The sequence below is a fragment of the Narcine bancroftii genome, chromosome 1 (genome assembly GCF_036971445.1).
Source record: "Narcine bancroftii isolate sNarBan1 chromosome 1, sNarBan1.hap1, whole genome shotgun sequence".
NCBI lineage: Eukaryota > Metazoa > Chordata > Chondrichthyes > Torpediniformes > Narcinidae > Narcine > Narcine bancroftii.
The window spans coordinates 280,977,546-280,988,145 of NC_091469.1; the positions used below are offsets into that span (position 1 = coordinate 280,977,546).

General features: G+C 39.6%; 1 protein-coding gene across 11 annotated transcripts in view; it reads right to left on the minus strand.

Annotated features, from left to right (window-relative positions):
* The window catches only part of LOC138744666 (sperm-specific sodium:proton exchanger-like), a 224,828-nt gene that overhangs the window by 135,736 nt on the left and 78,492 nt on the right, over positions 1–10,600 (minus strand). For all 11 annotated transcript variants that reach the window (XM_069901216.1, XM_069901211.1, XM_069901194.1 and 8 more), the window contains 2 exons: positions 9,179–9,340; positions 2,894–2,993 (listed from right to left, as the gene is read on the minus strand). In XM_069901216.1, coding sequence (XP_069757317.1) covers positions 2,894–2,993; positions 9,179–9,340 — 262 coding nt within the window. The remainder of the gene's footprint in view (positions 1–2,893; positions 2,994–9,178; positions 9,341–10,600) is intronic.

The following is a 10,600-nucleotide window of genomic DNA, read 5'->3' on the forward strand; positions in this document are numbered from 1 at the left end:
CTGAACAAGAAAGAGTGCTGTAGTTAGCTGAGCAAATTCATTTCATAAAAAAACCCAACTTCCGAATGAGTTTTGTAATCTTAAAGAAAGTAATAGTTCTCATAATACAATAAAAAAATAAAACTTAGGAGTTTTGAACACAGACTCTGACCATTTCCCCAATGAATATTCAATGGTAAATACAATTGTGTATCTTCCGTCAAAAATATTTTAAAATATCAGCACATTTAACACAAATTAACTAAACAGTTTCAAAAATAAATAATTAAGAAACCAAACCTACAAAAGCATACAAATCTTAGATAATTTTATATTTTAGGCATAACCAAATTACCATCACCAAATCTATGAACATTCTGGGAATTTACCATTAAATAGTAATTCAACTGGAAAATCGTATACTACAATTCATAGGTTGGGTATTCTGCAGTCTCATTACCTTATTCTCCAAATTCAGAAGTACAAGAGAATACTGTGGCCTTATTAAATTCAGCTGCAAGAAGCTCAACTTCTTCAGAATAATTGTCATGTCTACACAAAGATACACTTCAACCATCTACTAGCAGTGCACCCCAATCTTCAAGCTCCACCAAGCAGATACACAGGCACATCATTAATTTCAACCCATACATTGTCCTCACGCTGAAAGGCCCTGCTGATTAATCAAATTTTAAATCCTTGACAAGCAGAAATGTGACAGTCCCTTTCTTACAACTGCATAAGTTCAAAAGATACACCACCACCATTATCTCACAGACAACTACATAATCATGATAAATACCAGAGATAATTCAAGAAAGGAAGAATATTTCTCATTTCATTTTTTAAAATGAGAAAAAATTCTCTATTGAAATAAGTAATTTCTTCCCTTCAAATTGTATCAACAATAAGTATCCTTAGATTACATAAGGGATATCAAATAAAATGTATTATTGTTCTTCCCTATTCAAGTACAGGAGTCGACAGGTCAGGTAAACAAATGGAAAGGTTTTTTTTGCACATTCTTGATTTGTTGTTTTGAGGACAAAGTGATTAAATTGATTGATCAAGAGGAAAATCAAGATAACATAAATGGGTTGCTTTTCCTGCACAAGGAAAGCAGTCATTATAGAATGCAGAAGCATTGCAAGTTTTCAAGAATATGGACATGGAAATTAGTGCAATCTACAAGATGGAGCTGGAATCCCAGAAGAATTCAAAGACAATGCGATATTAATGGTACATTACAAGGCACTGCCATTGTAATATGATGCTGCTCATTCACAAGGACAGTGGGGAAAGCTTTCCTGCAATAAAATATTGGAATTATTTATGTTCTCATGAGTGGGAAGAGCACATCAGTTACAATCTAATATGAAAGGCAAGACCTGACAGGACAAAACCAGCTAAATTCTGCACTTGTCTCTTCTAGTCCAGGTTTAAAACCACCTCTCAGAAATGTGATACCAAATGGTCCCAGTCTTCCACCTAATCTTCCTCCAGAAGCCTTGGTTATGCTGAATGCCACTGTTTATACAAAATTTCCACTGATTTAAAGAATATGTTTCTGAGATAGTTTTATGGAAAAGTCTTCAAGTTTCCCTTACTCCAGATGTTTGCAAGCGATCAAGGCTCTCCAATGGTCTTTGAAGCACAAAAGCCACAAGCTAATCTCAGAGTTCTGATCCAATTGAACATAGGTTTTCTTCTCCTGATGCAAAGTTCTAGAGACAGGTTTGCAAGTTTTAACAAGTCATTCAAATTATCTGCAAGGGAAAACATGCAGCTAGCTTTTTTTCCACTGCTCGAATTAGGACTAACTGAACAACACATGGTAAAATGAATATTCACATTCTAATGATATGCTTTCCAAAACATAATGCTGTTCACTCAATTTCCCACACACCACTTCCACCAAACCTCAAAGGCTTTCACTGTTTAAATGATTCCAACTGATTCAAGAAGATTGTTCATACAATTGCTGTAAGAGGCACTTAATCAGATGGTCATTAAATTTATTACATGTGTGGAATTATCTGTTCACAGATATAATTATAGAACAGTTACAAAGTCTGTAGAGTTAGCCATACTGTTGGAAAATTGGGTCACCTTGTATCCATGGACCTGAAATGTTAGGTTCAAAATATAGTTTCCTTAAATCTATTTTACCATTATCTTCCAGAAGCCATACATGCACAACCAAATATAAACTGTCAACATCTCTTTGAAATCGATCTTCAAATGGAGCAAATATATAGTTTGAAATCTATTTTGCCATTTACACGACAGTTCTGGGATTTAACAATCAAAAAAGTTTTATTGCATCAAAAAGAGCAAATACAAAGCATCAAAACATATCTTTTGAAAAAAATTGGAAGCTTATTAATATCAAGAATCATTAGCCCACTGCCTTTGTTCAAAAGAAAAACTGGTTTCTCTAGTTTTTTTCCCCCCATACAATTTATTTCTTCATTATTGCAATTATATTCTGAAATGATTTTGGCTATACAGCATAATTTAGACATTCTTGATTTAATTCACATGCATTGTCCTTTTCCAGATAGCACAGCAGGATTCCCTAGTTCTAACTCTGATGTGATCTTGCCTATTGTTGCTGGGTGGTCTCATGTCTTAGATCAAAAAGAAGGAACTTAGGCACCTTGCCAGTGTTCTTGCATTCCAATGAATTGGCTCCTGGTTCTTACATAAGGGTGTTGACCTCTCCAAGACTTCCTCCAAATTTCTTATTAACTTTTACAATTAACAATGATTCGGAAATTACTGAATATAATCTGCAACATCTATGAAAATTTCACCCCCCCAAAATGCAGTTTACAAAATGATCAATTTCACCAACTTCATTTCATATTTAATAAAATCAGTTGAAGTACAACAAATTAGTGCCAATACTCACCGTAATAAGAATACTTCAATCTCTGGGCTGAAACTCACTGTATCCATAAATAGCCCCATAAATGTAACAGATATTACACCAGACATACCAACCCATTCACCTGGAAATTAAGTTACATTCAAATGGTCACAAAAAACTTGATGCATTAATTTCTCAATTTATGACAAGTCTACTTGTTAAGTTTATGTGCAAGAATTATACCATAGGCAACACAATGCAAAAGATTAAAGCGTCCAAATATCACTAGTACAAAACCCAAAATTAATAACATCCCAAAACTGTCCCAGATACAGGGTAGATGCTTCTAATAAAAATTTTAAACACTGGGGATATGCCAAGACATCAGATATTCTCTTTACCAATAAAATGGTATGGATGATTTGGAGACTTATGTCCTCTGCTTGTTTGCCTTTTCTATTCATGTTATGCATTCAAAATGACACTGTGTATATTCAAGAGGGAAATGTTTGTATGTATTTTGGTTAGTATGGTTCATAGTGTGAAAAATTAAAAATTTTTTTAAAAAAAACAAGTTCATGTTTATTAGCAGGTTTGAATTGCATAGTGGCTCAACAGTGCACCACAGAAAACCACATAATCACAATTTTGCAAAATCAGCTTAATTCAAACTCAAACTGCACACCTTCTGGACACCACAACCACAAGTATGATTTGATTCCACATTCGCCAGACAACTGCCAACACCACAAATTACTACTATGTGGTCAGTGCATTGGATCAGGAAACCGCCAGGCACATCATCAATTACTTTCACCAGCCACAACAAGTACGAAGGAATCAAAATGCTCCTCAAACATACATTCCATCTCTCCTGCCACGACAGGGCAGCAAACCATGCTCATGAACGAAATGCTCACCCTGATGGATGAACATGGGACCTGCCTCCTCTTCGAACAGGTTTTCCCTTGAGAAAGTGCCTGAGAACATCAGCCTGCTCCTCTCAGATGACGATTTCACTGACCCCTGATGGCTGGCAGTCTGTGCAGATTGTAGCAAGCCAAACAGCAGGGGGAAGCAACAATCAACCAGGATGACAGCGATGTCAACCTCAAATAGCGCCAGTAAGGACTAGTGATGTTACTATCACCAAAGATGGGGCTCAGTGGCCCACCGATTCCGACCACCCCGCACGCATCCAGGAAGCAGCGGTAATGGCGGCCGGCCAAAAAGATCAACTCCTCTAGGATCATCATTTGGAACGGCTTTTTCTCGGGAGCATTGGTCAGTGTGCTGCCCGTTCTGGAAAGAAGGGGTCTTCCCTGACTGCCGCCAACAGCAGCAGCATCAAGACATAGGGGGTCAGCATGATCCCACTCAACTTCAATTTCTGTCATTTTAAATGGACCTTTACCATCGGAAATGTCTCACAACCACTGCTGGATGCTGATTTCCTTTGGGTGCACTCCCTGCAGTTAATTTGAAAGGACAATGTCTCGTCAATTCCAAGATGTTCAAATTGATCGCCTTGCGTCCTGCTGATTTGACTTACCCCACCTTGGCTTGGCGACCTTCTCCAACAATGAGTATGCCAGGATCCTAGCCAATTTTCCAGACATCATAACTCCCCAGTTCACAACAGCCAGCCCCAAGCATGGGAGGCGACACCATATCCCCACCACCAGCCACTCCTAACGAGTTTCAACTAACTAAAGACAAATTCCGCAGGATGGAGGGAATGGGAATAGTTCGCCACTCAGAGAGCCCATGGGCATCCCCACTTCACATGGTCCCCAAAACGAGGAGACTACCACCATCTTAATGAGGTCACAACAGATGACCAGTACCCCATTCCTCACATTGGGAATTCACAGCAAACTTGGATGGTGCCAAGGTATTTTCCAAGATCGATCTGGTAAGCAGCTACCATCAGATTTCAGTCCACCCAGACAACATTCCCAAGATGGCTCTCATCACCCCATTCGGGCTCTGAGCTCCTGCGCATGCCTTTCGGCCACAAGAACGCTGCCAAAGCTTTCCGAAGGCTTATGAACATGATAGGCCACGGGCTCAAATTTATGTTCATCTACCTTGATGACATCCTCATCGCCAGCCACTCTTGCCAGGAGCACGGCGCACACCTCTGACAGTTCTGCCAGTGTCAGTTTGACCTCACTTCCATCAACTTCCTCAGCCACCACATAAACCAGCACAGAGTGGTTCTTCTTCTGTCCAAAGTGGAGGCCATTTACAAGTTTCCCAAACCCTCTACTGTGAAGGGACTCTGAGAGTTTGTTGGCATGGTCAACTTCTATAGCCATTGCGTGACAGCAGCAGCCCGGATAATGCAACCACTTTTCAAGTTCCTGGCCAACAATCCTCAAGAGCTAGTTTGGGACAATGTGGCCATGACCACATTCGACAAAGCCAAGGAAGTGCTGGCAAAGGCAACAATGTTGGTATAACCATAGGCCAACGCACTGACCACTCTCACGGTCGAAGTATCTGGCATAGCCATGGGTGTTGGAGCAACTAATCAATGGTAGCTGTCAGCCTTCGCCTTTTTCAGTTGTCACTGAGACTCCCCGAGTAGAAATACAGCGGTTTTGACCAGGAACTCTTCACTCTCTATCTCACTATACGGCATTTCCACTACTTTCTTGAGGGCAGGGATTTCACAGCTTTACAGACCACAAGCTACTCACTTTTGCCTTTGCCAAAGTGCCTGATCCTTGGTCAGCCTGACAGCTGTGCCAATTGACCAACATCTGGAATACACAACTTCCATCCAGCACATCGGAGGCAAGAGCAACCAGGTCGCAGATGCGTTATCACATACAACCATCAATGCCATCCATGTTTTAGCCCCAGGTGTCGACTATACAGCTGTGGAAGCCACCTAGTGAAATGCATGCCTACCGCACTGCCATCTCAAACCTAAAGTTAGAGAATGTGAGATTTGGATCCATTGACACCACAATCCTCTGCAATGTGTCTACGGGACCCATCATTCCTGTTGCCTGGCAAACACCAGATCTTCAACATGATTCATGGCCTAACTCACCCTTCCATTCAGGCAACAAAGAAACATTGCAGCCAAGTTCATGTGGCATAGGTTGCACAAGCAAATCAACAACTGGGCCAGAGAGTGCATCCTCCATCAAATCTCCAAGATTCAGTGACCCATCAAGTCACCACTACAGAACTTCACCTCAACACATTGACATTTTGACCACATCCACGTTGGCATCATGGGACCACTGCCTCCATCCAGAGGTGTCATCCACCTTTTCACCAGCATGGACAGATTCATGAAATGGCCAGAGGCCGTCCCACTCTCGAACACCTCCACTGTGAGCTGTGCACGTGCCCTCATCGCACATCGGATAGCCTGTTTTGGCTTGCCAGTAGACATCACCTCCAACAGAGGTGCGCAGTTCATGCCTGGGCTGTTGTCAGCAATGACTTGGCTGCATGGTACTCAGCTGCACCACACAACGGCCTACCACCTGCAACCAAACAGCATAGTGGAACGTTTTCATTGGCACATGAAGGCATCCCTCAAGGCACAGCTCATGGGCCCAGACTGGATGGACGAATTGCTGTGGGTCATGCTAGGCTTACATAGTGCCCCAAAGGTGGACTTGGCAACTTTCTTGGCCAAGCTGGTGTACAGCATCCTGCTTGCTGTACCAGGGAACTTCATCCTAGCAGCACGTGGACATCAAGAACCAAGCACAATCATGCTGACACATCTCTGTGAGAAGGTAGGCACACTTTCTCCATTCCCAGCATCCCAACACAGTCTCACAACCATGTGCATCCAACCCAACCTCCAGGACTGCTGGTATGTTTTCCTTTGCTGAGATTCCCACCATACACCTCTGCAAAAGCCATATGAGACACCAGAGTACTACAAAACGATGCCACGATTTTCATAATTGGCATGGGCAGCGGACCCAAGATTGTCTTTGTGGACTGTCTCAAGCCAGCACACTTGGACATTGATCAACCGGTGCAAGTGGCACAACCCCACCGCAGAGGACATCCACCATCACGAGCAAACCATCCTCAACTCGACAACCTAACCGCCTCCAATACTCCAGTTCTTTGGGGGTATATCATGTAGTGGATCACGCCACTTAGTTCTCGAACCATTATCCAAAGGTTCAGGCTCTCATGGGAACCTGGCACGTGATAGGTTGGAAGAAGTGTACTGGAAGCGCAAGGCTGAGCAGTTATTTTACCTCTCTCAATCGCCAGGTCGACTCACGTTTTCAACCATGGATAACGATATTTGAAATGAACTGTTGAATTATTAAACAATTTTTGAACCAAATTGTTAAACAATTAAACTTAGTTTTTGTCCAACCCATAAATGACAACATAATATATAATACAGAAAAACTGTCAACATCTAAGAGGCAAGTGTGATGGATTAACTGAATTTTACCTTTCTACTCTCAGATTTTTTTTTACAAAGTTGGTGAAACTAGCTAGAGCAGCCATTCTCAATTTTTTTTGACAATGGCTCTATTCAGACTCTACTCAGTTTATGGATCTCCTTTTCCTGTGAAGTAGTCAAGTTTAGTTGCTTTCTTCCATATTTCTCTCCTACTGACTACATATAAAACAAAATAAATTGTTCCATGTGGTGAAAAGAAAATAAGCTTTTACTCTGAATAACAAGTGTGGCTTGTGGATTCCAGAACAAACAAATAGGAAATCATTCTTATTGAACATGTAGGAAAGAAGAATTTCAGAGAACAGCTGAACTGGAAATCAAATGGGAAAATGAATCTATTATGGTTAAAGAAGTCAAGGATGATTTCTTGGCTCTTAGTTGTTTACTATTTAGATTAATGACCTGGAAAAGAATATGAAATAAAAGGATTCCAATTTTATTGATGATGTGAAAATTGGTGCAAGAGCAAATTGTGATGAGGACATGATGATCAAGTAAAAACCTGGTAAGTGGAGTTTAAATGTGGGGAAGCCAGAGGTCTTGCACTTCAGTAAGAGGAATTGAAAGGCTGATTAAAGAGAGAGAGAGAGAGAGAGAGAGAGAGAGAGAGAGAGAGAGAGAGAGAGAGAGAGAGAGAGAGTGTAAACAAGTGATGTTCAGAGAGAGCTGGTGTCCACTGCACGAAACACAAAAAACAAGCAGACAGATCCAACTAGCAATTAAAGCAAAGAAGTTAAATATATAAATAGAGAGGTTTTATTCCAGTTGTATCTGCTGTTTTTTTGGTCCTTTTCCCAAAAAGAGTTATACTGTACTAGCATGGGAGTCAGTCCAGAAAAGACTCACCAGGCTAAGACCTGGAATGAAAGGGTTGTCCTACCTAGAGTTTGAAAATGTATTCCTCAGAGTTTATAAAATTGAGCAAGGTTCAAAGAGAGTTTAACTGGGTAGCTGTTGAGAGATTTCCATTATTGGGAATATCACAAAAAAGATGGCTCCAAAATAAGGCGACAATCATTTAATATAGGAACTTTTACTCTCAGAGGGCAGTTGAACAATGGAATTCTCTGTTCCCAAGGGAGGTACAAGCCAGATCATTTGTTATATTTAAGGTGGTCATAGATAAACAAAATTATGGGGAACTACCACAGAAGAAAAGCCAAGGCCAGCAAAGATCATACAATCTTATTGAATTGTGTGAAGTAAGCTTTATTCCTGCTCATACTTTCTTGCGTTCTTGTGCAATGACATACAATTCACTTAAAATGAGTGAGTACAAATGTAATGAGTGAGTACAAATGTAATGACACTCAAAATGTTTATCAAAACCCATGACCAAGAAACTAACTTGGTAATTATCATCAGTACCCTCAGTTTTTCGGCAGCACTCACCCACTCTTTAAAAATAGCTTTAACAGCATCTCTCAAACAATATAATCCCCATCTATTATTTAAGTAATGGGAGCACGCCTATGAGGACACCAATACATGCATATATCTTTCAAACTACAAACTTTCGGGACTTGAAAATACATCACAAATTCTTCATTACTGGATCACAGTTATACAACTCCAGAAACACAATGGCTGCAATAGTTCAAGACTCATTACCATATTTACAAGGGCAATTAGGGATGAACAATGATCATTGATCTTTTTAATGGCATCCACAATTGACAAAGTAATAAAGTTTCTCAGAACATCTAACCATGTTTTGTGAGTGCCAAATATCAAAATATATGAGTAGCTGAAGTTCACTCGCAATATAAATTATTAGCAGATCACAGAAGAACAAAACAAATTTGATGATCAATAATCTTCATATGTGGTAGGATAACAATAAAAATCAAAAAAATGCTTACCAACGTAGAATGTTATGTATGTAATTGCCAAACTCATTATTATTTCTGTTAAACCATCGTTAAAAATATAGGTTAGGCAAAGCATGGTGATTTTGGCCATTGCATATCCAAATATTGGGCTGACAAGCATCTTCAGCATCAGTTTTACAGCAAGTTCTGTAGCTGTACAAAAATAGAAAACATTGGTTTAAAAAAATTTTCATTCAAACGATATCAGCATGTCACATATCACATTTCAAGAACTTTCATCTTCCTTGCAGTTTACCTGTCAATCACTTCATTAAATTCAATGACTCTGCCTCCATAGCAAATTCCAAAGATTCATGATCTATGAAATAATTTTTCTTCATCTCCATCTTATTCCAAAACTATGCCCTATCATTCTTGATTCCACTCCACCCCTCTAAATAGTAGAGCATCCACTTAGAATCCATCATTTCAATAAAATCACATCTGAACTCCAACCAATTCAAAATCTCTGCATAAAACCCTTCATCCCAGGAACCAATCTTGCCAAACCTTTTCTGTACTGCTGTCAATGGAAGTATATCCATCCTTAAATATTGATATCAAAATTACCAGCAACTTTCCAGGGGCAGTTTCACCAGTACTCAATACAGTTGCATGAAAACTTCCCTACTTTTATATTCTAAATCTCTTGCAAGAAAAAGGTTCAACGTTCTGTTAGCCTCCCAAATTACTTGCAGTACTTGCATTCTAACATTGTATTGCATGTACTAACACTCACACATCCTTTTGTACAATGACACTTTGCAATGTAGATCTTAACTTGTTTTTTCATTCTTTCTAAAGTGGATAATCTCAATTTTCCCATGTTATTTTTGGTCATTTGTTTAAATTATTTACAAATACATGCATTATCTTTGTATCCACCTCACAACATGCTAATCTGCGTTTGGGCAAGTACATTCAGTGATCCAATTCATTACAAAGGTGGTAGAGGTCCAAGCACTGATCCCCATGGTACATCACAAGATGCTCATGGCCACTTGAAACATTCTGTATTTTCTTAGTTAGTCACTACCTTATCCTTGCTAATAAATTACCTCAGTTCCTATGCAGTTTTTTTTACCTTGTGCAATAACCTTATGGCGCATAATCAAATGCCCATTGAAAATCCACATCTACTGGTTCCACTTTCTATATCTTCCAAGAAAGAACTCCAGCAAATCTGTCAAATACAATAATTTTCCATTTTCTCCCCATTTAGAAAGTAGTCTGCCTGTTTATTTCTTCTAATAAAGGAATAAACAAGCAGACTACTTTCTAAATGGGGAGAAAATGGAAAATTACTGTATTTGACAGATGTACCGATAGAAGGGCCTTCTATAAAGCAAAAAAATCCGAACATAAAGGCAGAGATTTTCCGCCCTTACGCCAGAAAATATACCTTCATGAATG